The following is an 18,364-nucleotide window of genomic DNA, read 5'->3' as shown; positions in this document are numbered from 1 at the left end:
TAATGACATATGCAAACAGTATAGTTGATACATATATGGAGTGAATATTTAATTTAATGCAATTTAACCATCATATAAATTTACAGATGTTTAAAACAATCTAACATAATCTAAAAAAAAATTTAGACCAGCAAATGGGTAAAAGGATTTTTAAGACTTCAGTTACAAAGAAAGTCTTTTCTGACCTTCTGGTTGAGATGACTGACCTGTCCTTACAATCGAAGGCCAGTGAGTGGCTTCACGCTCCTCCAAAGGGATTTCTCTCCAGCTCGCACAGTCAGATACACATACTCCCGTCGGTGAAAATACTATTCTCACACTGAGACAATCTGTCTGCTGGAATGGGATGCTGACTTCTCATAGCTTCCTCTAATGCACTTCAACATTTTCAACCAGTCAGTGTCATTCGTATTATTTCTTTTTAAATCTGCAATCATGTTTTATTTTAAATAGATATTAGGGCAAGTCTGTTTCTTTTAGTTGACAAGAGCTTCCCCCTCTGTACATTTGATTTGTCAGCAGCTCCCTTGCTCATTTGTTCACTGAACTTCTTTTTCAATGGAAACTTCTTCAAATCCGATCCCTCACACAAATATTAGAACAATTGCGGTCTTGGACTTCCCCTCCACCCGTCTCACCGCTCCCCGCGCCCCCTCCAACCCCCCACCCCCACCCCCACACCCCCACCCCACCACTCCCGAAGAACAAAAGCCAGACTGTATGAAAGGCATCAACCTGATGATATGTCACATTTTTGCTTCTCTGATCGATCCACAAGTCTGCTGTTCCCTTCTGATATTACAGCATCAGCTCCAATTCTAAGTAAAAAATAGTGATTTAAAAAGATCAATTTAACTGAAAACCGAAAGAACTGCGGATGCAGAGCCGTTCTGAGGAAGGGTCACCGGACCCGAAACGTTAACTCTGTTTTTTCCCTCACAGATGCTGCCAGACCTGCTGAGCTTTTCCAGCAACTTTGTTTTTGCGTCAACTTAACTGAATTTGCCCTTAGGCCCTTTCCCTGTCTCTAATGGTTTCATCTTTTACTACAGTTCATTCACTTTTCACTTGTCACCCATGTTCTGGGACTCCCCTGATCATTGGGATGTGGCCTATTATTAAGAAAGGTTTTCTTCTCCAGTGCCTTCAGTACTCGGGGCTAGAGCGCCCCGTTCCTCTGTACGCCCTGGCACCATGGGGAGTGACCTATTTAGCTTCCTTTAAACGCATCTGTTAAATGTCAGGTAAAAGGAAATAAAGAACTGCGGATGCTGGAAATCTGAAACAAAAACAGAAATTCCTGGAGAATCTCAGCAGCCCCGGCAGCATCTGCGAAGAGGAATCAGAGTTAACGTTTAGGGTTCATTAGCTCCTCTTCTGGGTTGGTTGGCGAGTGATGCCAATTCCTCTACTTTTTGAGGTTAGCATGAAGGACTCTCCTTCTCAAACTCGCCCCCTCGCCTGAGGTGTGGTGACCCTCAGGTTAAACCACCACCAATTTCTCTCTCTCTCTTTAATGAGAGAGTAGGCCTTAAGCAATTTTACTTTTTCTCCAGAACTCGAAGCAGCTAGGAAAAATAAAACGTGATAAACGTCGCAGCATGTTGCTGCTCACATAGAGACGTTGTAGCATCGATTTATTTATTGCACCGGGTTCTTTATTTTGCCATGACACAGTCACGCTGCAATACTGGACACACCATCTTCAATTGCTAAACAACCCCGCGCTCAAGTAATATAAATTCACATCCAGTTTAACACAACGTCCCTTGGGACCTTGCAGGGTGTTCTGCTGTTGCAAAATAGAGACAGTTTCTGAAGGATAATAAAAAAAAACACTTTTGGGGGGTGGTGGGAATAAGGAGATGGCGGGACAATTTACAGAAAAAATAACTACAGAGACGCGGAGATAACGCAGTGTGGAGCTAGATGAACACTGCAGGCCAGGCAGCATCAGAGGGGCAGGAAAGCTGACGTTGCGGGTTGGAACCCTTCTTCAGAAAGTTCTCCCGACCCGAAACGTCAACTTTCCTGCTCCTCTGATGCTGCCTGGCCTGCTGTGTCCATCCAGCTCCACACTGCGTTATCTCTGACTCCAGCATCGGCAGTTCTCACGATTTCTACAGAGACGTGGAGATGGCTTCAGCGTCATCCCCATATTCTATTCCTAAATAACAGAAATAATAATTACTAACATTAGACATTTCTCTCTTTTTTTCCGGCCCTGTTCCTGACCCTTACTATTTCTACCTGTTCAGACCAGGCGCTCCAAAATGGATGGTACAATTGATCCGTTCATAATAAAATGAACCGGCTGAAAATAGCAACAAGCACAAGATTAACTCACGTGCAGTCAGTGACTCCATGCCTTCAATACAACACATCGAATACCAAACACACACAGGCTCCCACTAAACATACACTCGGCTCCAACACCCCGGTGCAATCAGATCGACGTATTCTCAAAAGAGGGGGTCGATTATCTGTAAAATAGAACAATGAGCTGCGGTTGGTGGAATCCTGAAGCACAAACAAAACCCAGAAATTGTTGGAGAAACTCAGCAGGTCTGGCAGCATCTGTGGAGAGGACTGTTCTGAAGAAGGGTCACTGAGCTCGAAATTTCACCTCCGTCTATCCACAGATGCTATCAGACCTGTTGACTTCTCCATCCTTGGGTGGGTTCGCTCAGCTGGCAGGATGATAAGTTTGCAATACCGAGTTTATTCAAAAATATACTTTATTCATTAAAAAAAGATGAGGTGGAGGTGCGGGTGTTGAATTGGGGTGGACAAAGTCCTCAAGGAGCAGCGCTTAGAAAGCTTGTGATTTCAAATAAACCTGTTGGACTATAATCTTGTCTCGTGTGACTTCTGACCTATATATATGTACATAGTCACTGAAGCAGTCCGGTTCTGTACAAACAAACATTGGTGTTTGACTCTACCCACCAAACAAACCAAAGCCATTTCTTAGGCATGGCTGAGGAACCTATAACTGAATAACTTAGGCAGATAGACCTTAGATGGTGGTCTTTCCCCACCAAGAGATACCAGTAGTGTAGGTTCAATTTCTGCACTGGCCAATGAGTGATTCTTCTTCTCAATCTCTCCCCTCACCTGAAGCGTGGTTACTTTTAGGTTAAACCACCAGCAGTCGTTCGTCTCGAAAGAAAAATCAGCCCTACTGCCTGGTAAGGGCATGGTAGCTTGTCTGGGGAATTATTTTAGTATCTGCTCGCGATTCTGGCAGTGAGGACAATGAGCTTGCAAAGTAAGATCTGACTTTTGCCTCCAGTGTTTAGAACTGGGGGGAAAGAAAAAGAACACAGTATTGTAATCAACAAAATACTCATATGTTGCTGTAGGTTAATGTTCATAATATTATCATTTCGTTAAAGTTCTGGGTGCAGTTCAAGTCCTGACACGGCTCCTCACTGAAACCATTCATGTTAATTCTGGATAAAAATACAAATAAAGTCATTTAACACCGACAAATGTGACACTTTCAGAATCAAAAGTCAAAGTATTAAAAATAAAGCAGCGATGGTTGGTCCCCAAGGTACGGTAGTATTGTTACATATAATCAGTGCTGTGTTAATACATATACATAATCCTTTATGGTTTTTGGTAAATCTTGCTTTTAACGTTCACAGGAGATTCTCTGACATGGTTTGGATCATGTAGTGAACTGTTATTAACTCTTGCTGGATTGACGGATCATTTAAGCACGTTTGATTGCCGAAGAATCGTCCTAACCATGAATGGAAGACCCTGTAATATTAACCACAGGGCGACAGGTACTCCCCAGGGCTCAGCCTTGATCAGCGGACAACAGATTCCCCCCATCATCATCCAGACAGAAACACCATGCCCGTCTTCAAACAGCGCAACACCAAGTCCCGCTACTGGAATGCTGGCGACCAATATGCATCCCAAACTGTTCCTGAACGGCTGCCAGCACCCTACAGTCACACCCCAAAACAGCAGTATGCCCGAAAATGCCATCCATTTACCAGCTTTAAGTCCCAGGAGGCATGTGGCAACAAAACATTCTTTTCAAGTACCCCAAACTTTGGGGCATCCAACAAGCTTATCTTCAAAACCAAAACACACGGAATTTGGAGGCATATTTTCAAACAGCAGTGTAAAAGGTAGGGATTTCATTGATTGAAGTGCACTTGACCCTGTTTATTTGAACATCCAGACGTGTATTAATTTGTATCATTCTGATTTGTTTTTAAAAACGGTTTGATTTTTTAAAAAAAAGTTATATTTGTTTAAACACAGAATGATATTATTTTCTCAAATAGCTTCTTGTCAGTTTGTTGGGTTAATGCTGTTTGGTTAAATGGATGACTGTTTAGTAATTAACTGACCTATCCTGATCCATCGCTTTAAGCATGCCTTTGCATGTTGGTGGTGACGTCAGCATACAGCCAACAAGTTTAAAAGATGCCTAGTTAAATAGTAAGTGACCCTTGCTAATTTATTACTGCTAGCTTTCTTTCTAAAACCTTTTGCTTGGTAACTGTTGCACAGGACTCCTACTGTACTTGCAGTGAATCAATAACCAGCTCTTCTGAATGTGATGGTTTTTAATAAGACTGATTTATTACTTTGAGATATTGAACTGCAAATTACGATATGATGACTCACCCTGATAATATCTTGATTACAAATCATTGAATATACATCATAACATATTAGCTGCTGGACACCATAGTTATTGACGTCTGCCATGAGACAAGCCACCAACAAAAAAGGATAACAAAACTTCCATCTGCATAGAGTATATAATTTTTAAAAAATGTGAATACTAGCAAAGGTGTAATTATATCCTCAAATTACAATGGTAGCTATAAACCATTACCTGTTATTGAGGAAAATGGAAAGAACTGTGGATGCTGTAAATCAGGAAACAAAACAGACGCTGCCGGAAAAGCTCAGCAGGTCTGGCAGCATCAGTGAAGAAAAATCACGGTTAATCTTTGGGTAATGTTACCCAGACCCAAAATGTTAACTCTGATTTTTTTCTTCACAGATGCTCCCAGACCTGCTGAGCTTTTCCAGCAGCATCTGATTTTGTACCTGTTATTAAGGCATCGCCTGAATTCCTTGATTAATTTTGGTCACTTTTTAGTTCTGTATTTGAACATTTTTCACTGTGAAAATATTAATTGGGCTGAGAGAGTTAACTTTTTCCATAATGACCATTCATTTTTTTAGTGATAGTACAACTCTCAAATAAACTTAACAGGGAATCATTGTTTGACACACGTAGAATATTTGCTAGATGTTCTTTAGAACACGAACTGAGGAAAAAGTACATTGCAAGCAGGGCACTTCAGAATTCCCTTTACAAAAACAAATGAAGCGCAGAGATTACACAGTTATACAAGCAGTCCTTGCAGGATTTGATAGATGCTCATCAATACTTTTTTATTTTGTACCTAAATGATTGTTTAATGATTACATTGGTTAGTTGCAATATGATAATCTTTTGTCATCCATCTTCTATCCAACTTTTTCAAATGTGCCAATCTTTATGAGAGCTTTCATTCTTAATATTATAACATCTGGATTTCTGAAAGGTTGTGCTATCTCTTTACATTATAACTTTCTTTTTGTTCTGGATTGTACAAATGAACAAATGTTACATGAAATCACTAGTTTTGAGTCTTCCCAATTATTACATTGTATCCCTATGTAATTGGTTGAATCTGAATGGGAACTTGAAAAGATGAAAAGATTCACACACAGCATAGGATTGAGATTTTGTAAATTTCATAGATGATAAAATAGCAATTAAATACAGTTGGGCCGGTGGAAATATCTATCGAATTGGAATAGATTGATTTAGAATGTCACTGTGTTGCATGTTGCCAATATTTGGCATTCTCCAAACCATTTAGGCTATGGCAATGCTGTAGAGATGAATACATAAATGTCATAATTGGTGCTATTATGACAACTGTGATTTGTAGTGGGATACTGGTTCTACTGAACAAAAATTATTTGATCCTGCTGACTTGTTGGATATTTAATTTGACCTTTAATTGTATATGTAAAGCTTTATGCCTCCTCTGTAATACTTCATGGATTTATGTGCACATAAATGAGGTTTTGGAGCACCATAGCAGTGAAATAACTAATAATTTCTACTTCCTTCACTCATAAATTCACTCATTGATAATGCATTGATTTGGTTGTTAAAAATGAAATTGCAGATAATGTACATAAAATAGACTTCGCCAAAGAGTATACAGGAGAAAAGAAAATAGTTTCCCTGTTTTAAAATTAGAAAATCATAAAGATTTGAACAGATTGAATTGCAGCATTTTACATTGCAAGCATGCTTAGATTTTCAGATCTCAGTAGACCTTTATATTATGTTTCATTTTACACTCTCAAGCAGTTTACTTAGCTTTGAAATTTGAAAGATAGTGAGATGTTAATTTCAAAACAACCAATAGTTTGCAAAAGCAATGCTGAAGAAAGCGCAGCTGAAATTGTATGATTCATTCCAAATATCAGCACTTAAAATGTTTCAATTCAAAGAATTTTGAAATTAAAGCAAGTCTTATGAATTACTTTTGCATTGAACAGGAAAAAAAAATTATACCTTCACGTCAATAAAGGTTGCCTGCCAGCATAGGGGCATATTTGACAATAGTTTGTTATAAAGATTGAAGCAAAAGATAGTTACCAAAGAGGGCACTCAAAGACCATTCAAACATTTTCAAAATTCATAGTAAGAGATAACTGCTGTCTACAGCCTCCAGAGGACTTAATTCTGCCTTTTGTTTAACCAAAAGAATTCTCTCTATCTGAAACCATAGCAAATTCATCTCTCAAGTATACATACCACTGATTAGATTATTACATCTGTATTCTTTAACTCGTCATTTAGACAATCTTGAACCCCTTTGATTGCTTCACATGCATGGTCATAAAGCAGCATGGCACACATACAGGGTACAAGTTCTCCTTGGAACTATTGTACTGAAATCCTGAGTGCGTCACTCGGGAAATCTTGCCAAGACATTCCAGCTGCATGAGGCATGTTCTGTTACTGATACACAGGAATGGTTGCAGGATGGCCAGATGGATGCTATAAATGACCCCCTGTATTTTATAAATGGCAATGCCACAAAATTACATTGCTGGTTGGGGAGAGGGGTCTGGGGACTAGTGGGGTATGGGAGTGGACGGTGAAACTCCAGCTCTGCTAAACAGTGAAGGAGATTTTAACTCCTGCTCCCTGGTGGAAGTAATACAATGGGGAAGTTAAGATTTGAGCTGTTTGGCTCGCTGCAAGTTCCTGTAATACTGTTGAGTTACCATTGCGCAGCTTTGGCATTCACCTGGGTGAATGGTGGAAGGGTGGCTCAGTGGTTAACATTGCTGCCTCACAGCACCAGGAACCCGGGCTTGATTCTACCCTCGCGTGACTGTCTGTGTGGAGATTACACATTCTTGCTGTATTTTTGTGGTTTCCTGCAGGTGCTCCAGTTTCCTCCCACAGTCCAAAGATGTGCACCTTAGATGGATTGGCCATGCTAAATTGCCCCGTAATGTCCAAGGATGTGGAGGTTAGGTGGGTTAGCCATGAGAAATGCAGGGTTACAGGTGTTGGGTGAGTCTAGATTGGATGCTCTTCAGAAGATCGGTGCGGACTCGATGGGCCAAATGGCCTGCTTCCACACTATAGGGATTCTAAACCTTGTAAATCTGTATGAAGCAGGTTTTTACTGTGGACTTCCTTGGTACGTTTAAAAGATACTGAGCTGGTATTATAAGATAGATCATGTAAAACAAAACTGTTGCAATCAGAGTTACCACAAGGCAATGCACTTAAAAATTGGATTACTAAATTCAGTCCTGAATTATCGAGCTAATTTAGTGTTGATACATGTCAAAAACCATTTTATGGATTTTATGGGGTTCCACAGCCTGCTTCTGTTTGAGAAAACAAAAAAAAATAGCCAGGACCCTATCTACAATAAAGTTGTTTGCACCATTTCATACTTGATGGGTAGTTAATTGGCTCAGGGTGGGTCTTCTACCTCTATCTATGTGGAAGTCCCACCTCAGAGAACTGTCTGGCAATCTGAAACTCCAGAAACTCTGTAGTCCCAGCAGCTTCAGGTTTGAATGGTTGTCACTGCTACAATTAGAGCAGAAGGAAAGGAAATTCTAGAGTGTGGACTGAAGGCTGGTTCAGGGTCCTGGTGAGGCCTAACTGGCAGGTGGTAGCAAAGTGATGAGGCAGATGCTGGGCTGGATATGAGAGGCTAGTGGCAGAGTTAAAGCAGGATATGTCCTGAGGGTACAGAAGGGTTTGGGGGGTGGGGGCTGTGGAATGCCTCCAATGGTCACGTAAGATCCTGAAAGTAGTTTTTCCCAACAAGTCCAGAAAAAGCTGCCAGTCTACTAGATTGACACCCACAATCCAAAGATGTGCAAGTTCGGGGCATTGGCCATGCTAAATTGCCCATGGTGTCCAGGGATGTGCAGGCTAGGTAGGTTAGCCGTGGGAAATACAGGATTATAGGGTTAGGCTAGAGTGGTGGGTCTGGCTGGGATGCTCTTTCATGGACTCAGTGGACTGAATGGCCTGTTTCATCACTGTAGGGATTCTATGATTCTCTGAAGTCCCAGATTTTACCATATGATTGATTCGTAATGCTCCAAAATATGTTCATGCACTGCTTAATTATGATACAATTGCTTCATGAAGAGGCTCACCACCAACTTCTCAGGTCAGCTAAAGTGATGACTGTGGTCTGAGTTGTGTGACCATGTAAACTATCCTGAGAACTAATTAAGAAAGCTTATTTTTAACCCATCCTATATAATCTAAAATGTTAAATTGATTGGTAAATAAAAATCCTGTCTTTCATTTACTGTAACGACTTCTGCCATGCAGCATTCTTTTTATACTCATTCATGGGATGTGGCCTCGCTAACAAGGCCAGTATTTATTGCGTGTCCCTAGTTGCCCTTGAAAATGCGGTATTGAGCTGCCTTCATTCCGTTTGGTGTAGGTAGACCCACAATGCCATTGGGAAGGAGTTTCAGGATTTTGACTCAATGGCAGCGGAGGAACGGTGATATATTTCAAAGTCAGGATGATGAGTGGCTTGGAGGGGAGCTTGCAAGTTGTGGTGTTCCAATATATGTTGTCCTTCCAGATAGGTAATAGTCATGGGTTTGGAAGGTGCTGTCTCAGGAGCCTTGAATTATTTTATTATTTCATTATTTCACAAAGGGTCTCAAAAATATTCTTGATTTTAAGTATTGTCTCGTCTTATGCTTTACAACTTGGCCTTCTCTATTCAGTTCTCTAAGACCCAGTGAATAGGGTTAACTTTCACGTATATGCTTTTGGCATGCAGCTTCACCTCCCAACCATTTTGACCCATAACTGCCTGCATGCTACTAAATCTGACTGTAATTTCATCATGGTTGAGAAAGATATTCCTTCAGTTGAACTCAGGAACAACAAATTCTATAGTTACAGCTCACCACCAGGCTTACATCCTCCTGCTTGAATAAACTGTTACTGATCAGAAGCTCCAGTTCCTGCATCTTATTTCATGCCTAAGGCCTGCTTATGTCGCTGACCCCATCTTCTGATTTTATTTATTCCCCAAAATCAAATCTTAACTTCTCATCTTCATCAAAAAGCTCTCTACTGCCTCATCTCCATGCAATCCCGTAATATTGTCCACACTTACATTCAGACCCCATCTGCTCTGTTCCTCTAAATATAACTTATATGTTGTTTCATTTCACGTTCCACTTGCATGACAAAAACCTTTGTCATTCATGACAATTCTCTCTTCTTAAGTCCTTGCCTCTCATTACCTAACTCTCCACATTGAAAGGTTTTCTCCAAAACCATATTTTTGACCAATGCTTTATTCCTTCATGGAGGTTCTAACTTCCACCATAAAACTATTACTGAGCAGTCAGATCTTAACTGAAGTTATAGCGGTGTTTCTGTAAAGTGCAACTTTGTGAATCAGCATTGAATGAATCAGATTTTACCACTAAAGTCCTTGTAAAAGTTGCAGTTATGTTCTGTAGAAAATAAAAATACTAAAATATTCTACACTTGTCACAATAATGGTAAGATATGAACTAACAATTTCAACTTCCATCACCTGATTTTAATATCTGAAACCTTTGTAGACAGTGAAAAAACTTTTGATCAAAGGAGAAATCAATGGCTTAAGTTGGTCATGGTCATCATCTGACCAGTTTGAGCCAAACTCTTGAAATTAAAATGAAATAAATAACAACAGTCTGAGGCAAAATTAACATTATATCAAAAGGCATTGAAACCTAGCCAGGTATGATGAAACCCTCATCTTCCTTTTCTGATGAAGGGTCTAGGCCCGAAACGTCAGCCTCTCTGCTCCTATGATGCTGCTTGGCCTGCTGTGTTCATCCAGCTCTACACCTTGTTGTTCCTCATCTCCTAATTTTGGTTTATCTCTTTCTGAAAGTTTCACAAATTAAACTGAAAGTCAACTGCAGATCATCCATCTCTAAAAAACAGTAACGCCAGACATGAGAAACACAAATGAACTATATTCCAGGAAAACAGGTTTTGGGCAGAGAAAGAGAATGAAAGAACATGGATTGGTAACAATAACAGTGAGAAACTATCTCACTCCCTGATTTCTTCTTGAAAGTCAATGCCAATGATAAAATAAATCACAGAATCTTTTATTCATCAAGAACCTGACAAGTTTCACTACTGCTGAGAATATAATTCCATTTAAACAGCTGTAGTCTCAGGTTTAACTACAGCAACTGAAGGACTCCAAGAATATTTTAAACTGCATATGCTCTATTGCTGTGTTGTACTGGACAACTCAGAACTATTGTATCATCGGCTACTGGTACATGATGAATAGATATACACAGTGCCTTTCAACCTTTATTTACCCTTCTATCAATACACCAAGTATATTGGCAACAGGTTTTTATACCATTCATTCTCTTCCCCTTCAAAATTAAGGATATACCTTAACTATTTAATTCTTTTGTGTAGTAGAAAGGCATGGGGTCTTCAACCCATCTCCAGTTATCATATGGGAGTGAAATGTAATTGTCAACATCAAGAATATATTTACTCTTGTTCTCTTGTTTGCTATTTATTGAATTTGCCTGTCATACCTTATATGTAAGTGGAAAGAGCCACAGCTATCATTTCACTGATCAGTGTACATAAGCACCAATATTTAACTTGCATTCAAGGATGTTATCATTTAGCTTGTGAGTATCAATGGGACTTTTACTGTCTTTCAAAACGATATTTCCCTCCAATTAGGAGCACAGTAATCTACAGTCTTTTAATATTTTCATGATTGGTCCACTGTATATGGGGCATTCTGATAGAACTTGAAACGTGGATCTAGATGTGTTACTTAGAATAAACAAAATGCTGAGTGTAAAATTCTAAAGTTTGAAATGGTGTTCTATCTAACTTCTTTCATACTGATTGACTAAACTCAACATTCACATGAAAATGGAGCAAGAAACTAATGACACATTTTAAATATACCATTATCTCTCATTATTGGTGGTTAGAGAAGTATCAGTTTATTTGATGCTATTTGTTCTACTACAATTATGTTAACTGCCCCTACGTTTTTATTTCCGTAAAGGTATGTTTTTGACACTTCCGGAATGATTGAATAAAAATCTGGAATAAAAAGTCAGTTTGATGGCGACCACATAAGTGGTAAAACCTCTCTGGTTCAAGGTTTTCCTTTAGGAAGGGAAGGATGGATAGGGAAGGAATTCTGCAGTCCTTACCTATTTTAACCTACACATGACTCCAGACCCATAGCAATGTGTTTAACTCTTTACTACAATCTGGGCAATTAAGGATGGGAATTAAATGTGGGCCCAGTCTGAGAAGCCCACATCACATAAAGTATAAAAAGAAACATTCTGTCTAATGTCAAACCAAGATTTATGAATAATAACAAGAAAATATCTTGAATCTTCATTGCCAATGAGGTAAGAACAGTGCCCTCATTCCATTATCTATTAGTTAATTAACTTTACACCTACTATGAAATGTTTAAAGGAAAGTCATGAGCTGTTCACTTCTCTTCTGTTGATGTCACTTAGAGGTAGGAAAGTTATATTTTGTTGGACCCATATTTTCAAAGGTAGTTTTAAGTTCCTGGCTCATTAGAGAAACTTCCTAATTTTACAGAAAGTGAAACAAAGTTATGCTACTCATCAGCCAATCAACCTCCAGCCCAAATGTAATGACATCGATTTTTCTGTCTCACTTTTTCAAACTACAGCTCACACAGGTCTGGTCCAGCTAATGAATCTCTACTCACAGTGATCATGTGAACATGAAGTCGAAAGCTCATCCCAGGATCAAATGGGACGCCAGAATTGTCAATAGAATATCTTAACCTTAACTGTTGCCAGAGAGAGAGATGGAGCCAGTGACTAGGGACCAGAGTTTGGAGTGGGAACTGAAAACAACACCTTCAGTCTTTCAAATTTCTAAATGGAAGAAATTTCTGTTTGTCTAGTACTGAATGTTGGATAAACAGGCTGATAATTTGGTAGCAGTGGAGGAGTTGACAGAACAGTGGTGAGGTATAACTAAGTGTTACTGGTATACTCATGAAATGAAACTTATACCTTCAGGCATCAAATAGACGTTACATAATTGGCTTGGCAGCAGGAGACAGACAGTAATGGTGGGCGGTTGCTTTTCCGACTGGAGACCTGTGGTGAGGTGTGTTCCACAGGTTCTGGGTCGTCTTTTGTTTGTCATTTATATAAATGATTTGGATGAGAATGTAGGAGGCACGCTTAGTAAGTTTGTGGACAACAATTACAACATTTATAAGACAGTTGGAAGGATACATGAACAGGAAGGGATATTTGGAGGGATACGGGCCAGGAGCAGCAGGTGGGATTAGTTTAGTTTGGGATTATGTTTGGCATGGACTCTTTGGACCGAAGGGTCTGTTTCCGTGCTGTATGACTCTATGACTCAATGGGAAAAAGGGCCAAAGACTGATATTTGGGGGACCCCAGAGTTAACAGTTGGAGAACAGGAAAGAAAACACTTCAAGTATCTCTAGCTATGAGTATATAGATAAGAATGGAATCATCATAATTGTCATGTTCCTTCTCTCTTGTGCGCTTACTTAATAATCTCTTAATTACCTAAAAGCTGTTTGCTTCAATCATTCTCTCTGTAATTGAACTGTCCATTCTCACCTTTCTTTGGTAAAATAAGTTTGTTCTCAGCTTCCTATCAGTTTTTTGTTATGGTGACTATCTTATAATGATGATCTCTCATTATGCTCTTTCCTTCAACAATAAACATTGTCTCTGTATCCCTCCATCCAAAACTTACATAATTTTAAAGATCTCAGTTAGGTCTCTTCTCATCTTTTATGCAAATCTTCCCCATTTTTCACAGATACTCTTTAATCAACCTGTTCAGGCACGTTAAGACTACATATCTTGAACAGATGGAAACTGGACCCAAATCTCTCTGATATTTATATCCATACATTTCTGGTATCATACTTATGAATCTTCTCTGCACCATCTCCAATGCGTCCATATCCCCAAAAGAATACCTCCAAGTCATTCTATAATAAAACTCTTCTTTAATTCTTCCCATGTGTTTCACCATCAAGTAACATCTTACCGGAAACCTATAGATCTTCCAATTTTTCTGGGAGTCATATACATAGAATGACCTCTCAAAGAATGTCACCAATTAATTTGTGTCAGTTGTTTCTACTTGAAGCAGTAGCTCGAATGTTCAGGTGTGTTGCAGTCAGCAATTCATTTGCATTGTTTCAAGGGGCAAAAGAAACGATGTTGAGACACTTTAACTTCCTTGCTTTCATCAGCAGTTCACTAGGAAAGGAGAATGAAAGGATTTTTTTTTATGTAATACTTTTCACTGCTAAATGACATTTTTAAGAGTTCCTCAATTGAGGAATTACTTTTGCAATGCAGTCATTGCATTTGTGAACAAATTGTGACAATACTATGGCCTCAAGAGGTCATTTTATCCTTTTTTGTGAAACAGCGATTGAACGAGACGTAACGAGCACTCTGTAAGAAAGTAAACAACTTGTGAAGCCTTGAGTTTCTTTTTAAAAATTGGAACAATAGAAGCAGCCTGATTGGGTGTGGTCAAGCTCCCACACAAGCAGGATTTTTAGTTTAGCTTTCAGCAGAAACTGCTGGGGTTATGAAAAGCTGCCACATTTCTTTGTTATAACTGAAAGCTGGAGTTCTCTCTCTCTCAGAATTGCCTTTTGATGATTTTTCTTCCCAGATTAGAGGACTGCATGTGAGACAATTCTGTTTTCTGAATTTGCCTTTTTTCAAGTCTGTGTATATGGGATGTTGCTATATTGGAACAGTTAACTAGTAATAGTTACCGTATCTACTAATCTGTTAACTTTTCCAAAAGAGTTAAGTTATTTCAATTCCTTCTTTTTTTTGTTGTATTTTACTATAGTGGATGAATTAAGTGTGTTTTATTTTAAATCTGGTAGTTTGACAAATTGAATTGCATCTGGAACACAACACCTTACATTTACCCTTAAAATAAGAAAAAGTTAGGATCTAGACTACGTTCTGAACATTTTGAAATCCATAACAAAATGCAGCTGTTAATTTGTATAGCATTAGATCTTAGGAATAGAAGGAAGGTAATGACCAGGTATAAAAATAGAAAATGCTGAAGAAACTCTGCTCATCTGGCAGCATCTGTGGAAAGTAAAGAAGTTAACAGACACTGCATACCCTCCTGCAGAACTTTGTGTTATCTGAAAACTGGGAGAGATGGCATGTAGTTTCCTCATCTGGTTGGTAGCTATTAATGATATATCCAAAATACTGGGTAATTGTTTTGCTACTCCATTCACACAAATAAGCACTCAGGAAATGAACCTGCCTAGAAATATTAAAACACATCCCATCAATTGATTTTTACGGTACTCTGCTATGATTTTGAAATGAACACTTTAGTTTTGTTCCACTTTAGTAACTATGTTATTGTTTAGATAGTTATGTTCATTATGAATTCATGGCTGAGTTTCAGGTGTTTACGTTGCAAGGGTGAGTTTAATCCTTTGTTTCCTTTTAGAGCCGATGAGACACAGCTTTCTGTGTTTAAGCTTCCAATCAACTGCCCCTACAAATAATAATTTGTAATCAAAATGTTACACTTTATCCACTCCTATCTCTACCAAATTATTTTCACATGCCAGGTTAGTACACATGATTATATTATTCAATCATGTTTGGACAAATACATGTAATATTATCTAATCTCATGTTTGCATGTCCTAGCAGCAGTACATACTTTGTGATTACCATTAAACCTACACTATCTATTTTTCCCTTTCAGCCCCTCCCATTGCCTACACTGTACTTTTCCCTTTCATAGATAGAATCCCCTACAGTGTGGAAACAGGCCCTTTGGCCCAACAAGTCCACAGCAACCCTCAGAGCATCCCAACCAGACCCATTACCCCTATAACCCACCTAGCCTACACATCCCTGAACACTGCAGGCAATTTAGCCTGGCCAATCCACCTAGCCTGCACATCTTTGGACTGTGGGAGGAAACCAGAACACCCAGAGGAAACCCGCACAGACATGGGGAGAATGTGCAAACTCCACACAGACAGTCACCCAAGGGTGGAATCGAACCAGGGTCCCTCGCGCTGTGAGGCAGCAGTGCTAACCACTGAGCCATCATGCCACTCATCTGTCCTATTGCCTATACTGTCTATTTTTCTCTCTTTCAATGAGTGTCAAAACAGGTATTCCATTAATTCATAAATAAATTACAATTCACAAATAAAAGGTTGTTAAAAACAGATTATGATTTTGATGTGATATCTGGTAATTGATACAAGCTAATTGAATTATAAACATTTAATGGTATTTTCACATGACAGATATATTTTTTCCTCAGTATCAATTGTAGTGTATTTGATCAGGGCTTTTGTTAGATGGTGAGAAGTTTAGTTTCTTTTCTGCAAGGAATTAAAATAATTTCTATTGTTAATGCATAAAATCTGATGACTTTACACAGTGGATTCTGGATGATTGCGATGGAGGATGTATGAGAATGCATTGAGAGGGCATGGGTGGTGGGTTTGGGAAATGGATGGGTTACGAGTGAACTTGAGGAGGCTTTTAAACCAGGTTAAGAGCTGTCACTAAGAACTTAGGTGGGCTTTCTAACCAGTCCACATTTGAATTCACATTCCTCCTGCACTGATTCACCATTTGGAAATTGAGGCTACACTGTGTGGAAAAAGAGAAAAATCCAGAAGGGTTGCGTAACAGTCAAGAGTGTAGTTCGCGAGTCACACAATGTACCAAGTCGCAAAACGCAACCCCAAGAGAAACATCCAGTCCATAATCACAGTAAACTGCTTAATTGGTTAACCCCAGAGACTGTGTGAAGCATTACTTAATTAAATATGGTAGATTTATTCAACCTTGGCCTCTCTACACTGTAAATATGAACCTCTGGCATATTCCCAAGGTGTAATTATAGCATGATCCAGAGCTTTAAGACAGTTTATCACAAAATACCAAATATTGTTGGTGACAAATCTCTTTAATATTTTGTGATCTTCTTGCACCTGTGCTAAACAAATCACATGGCTAGAATCGCAGCCCAAGTGACATGCTGATCAGTCAGGACTGATGTATGTCTTATACTTTTTGGAAGATGGACCTATAACATCAAATCAAACACATTTTAAAGGAAAGTAGTTTGCATTTTTATATGTCTTACATTGGGAAGTTTATGAATAATGTATGCTTTTGGGTAATATTTATGTTAGAATCCAGTAATGAGTAACGACGAAATACCAAAGTAGATTGTATGTGGGCATGTTATGTCATTTTTTAAGAATGTGCTGAGTAGAACCTGATTGCAGCAATTTTATTTAAGTGATAATATGGAGTCATAGCATGCCATCATGCATAGACATTGTGTACACAATTTCATATAAGTTAGCTATTAGGAAGGAAAAGGAAATGGACTTGATTCAGGTATCTGGTTCAGTTCAACTTGCGATGACCCCAGTTTATAGGTCATCAAGGTCAAAACCAGTTTGTGACTAATAAAGCATGTTTCTCAAAGTTGATGGCACAAGAATAAGCTGGGATTGGTTACTAGTTTCTATCAGCTGCTGTTTTCAGTCTTTTGAAGCATAGGGAAATGTTGCGATTTACCATAGGATAGTCCAACCTGCGATTGTCCTTTTTCTGTGTGATATAATTATATGGGAAAAATCAATCGTTCTATAATTATTTTCATCCATAAATTCTGAAAGAACGGTGGAGTCTGTAAATCAGGAACAAAAGCAAAAGTTGCTGGAAAAGCTCAGCAGGTCTGGCAGCATCTGTGAAGGTAAAATCAGAGTTAAAGTTCCGGGACCAGTGCCCCTTCCTCAGAACACCGGACCCGAGATGTTAATTCTGATTCTTTTTCTTCACAGATGCTGCCGGACATGCTGAGCCTTTCCAGCAACTTTTGTTTTTGTTCCTGATTTTCATCCATAGTGGATGAAGCATTTGTCCAGTACAGCAACAGTGTATTTGAGTTGTGGAAGTCTGTTTTACAGTTAGTACATTGCATACGGAAATATTATTTCATATGTTTACTTGATGCATCGGTTATCTTGAGAATTTTTTTTGAGTTCTCTTCTCTGGTAAATAACAAACAGCTGCACAGATACTTCTTTACACATCTGAACCATATGGAGCCTGGGTAACTCAGCCAGTAGATTATCAGATTGACAAGGGTTCAATTACAGGTCCAAATGCTGTTTTACAGAACTAGACAGGGTAAACACAGGAAGGATGTTCCCAATTACCAGGAGTCTGGAATCAGGGGATTCAAGGATATGGCATAGGTCATTTAGGACTAAAATGAGGAGAAATTTCTTTACCCAGAGAGTGGTGACCCTGTGAAATTCTCATCAATGGGAAGTGGTTGAGGCCAACATGTTTTCAGGAAGGAGTTACGTGGGGCTAAAGGGATCAAAGGGTATGGGGCAAAAGTGGGAACCGCGTACTGAGTTGGATAACAGCCATGACCATGTAGAATGGTGGAGCAGGATCAAAGGGCTGAATGGCCAATTCCTGCTGTTATTTTCTATGCCCCTGAACAAATAAGCATTTACAGGCTATTCAACACAGAAGGAACCAAAGCTGAACAATATCATATCCTTGATAACAAGGTGTAGAGCTGGATGAAAACAGCAGGCCAAGCAGCATCAGAGGAGCAGGAAGGCTGACGTTTCGGGCC

General features: G+C 39.1%; 1 protein-coding gene across 1 annotated transcript in view; it reads left to right on the top strand.

Annotated features, from left to right (window-relative positions):
• The first annotated feature begins 3,735 nt into the window (after positions 1-3,735).
• glis3 (GLIS family zinc finger 3) overlaps positions 3,736-18,364 on the top strand; it is a 505,011-nt gene continuing 490,382 nt past the window's right edge. Inside the window, exon 1 of the mRNA XM_048619931.1 lies at positions 3,736-4,151. Coding sequence (XP_048475888.1) covers positions 3,758-4,151 — 394 coding nt within the window. The 5' untranslated portion in view covers positions 3,736-3,757. The remainder of the gene's footprint in view (positions 4,152-18,364) is intronic.

Source organism: Rhincodon typus, chromosome 3, assembly GCF_021869965.1.
Source record: "Rhincodon typus isolate 14 chromosome 3, sRhiTyp1.1, whole genome shotgun sequence".
NCBI classification, from domain to species: domain Eukaryota; kingdom Metazoa; phylum Chordata; class Chondrichthyes; order Orectolobiformes; family Rhincodontidae; genus Rhincodon; species Rhincodon typus.
Note: the sequence above shows the minus strand (reverse complement) of the source record. Positions and strands in the feature narration are given on the sequence as shown.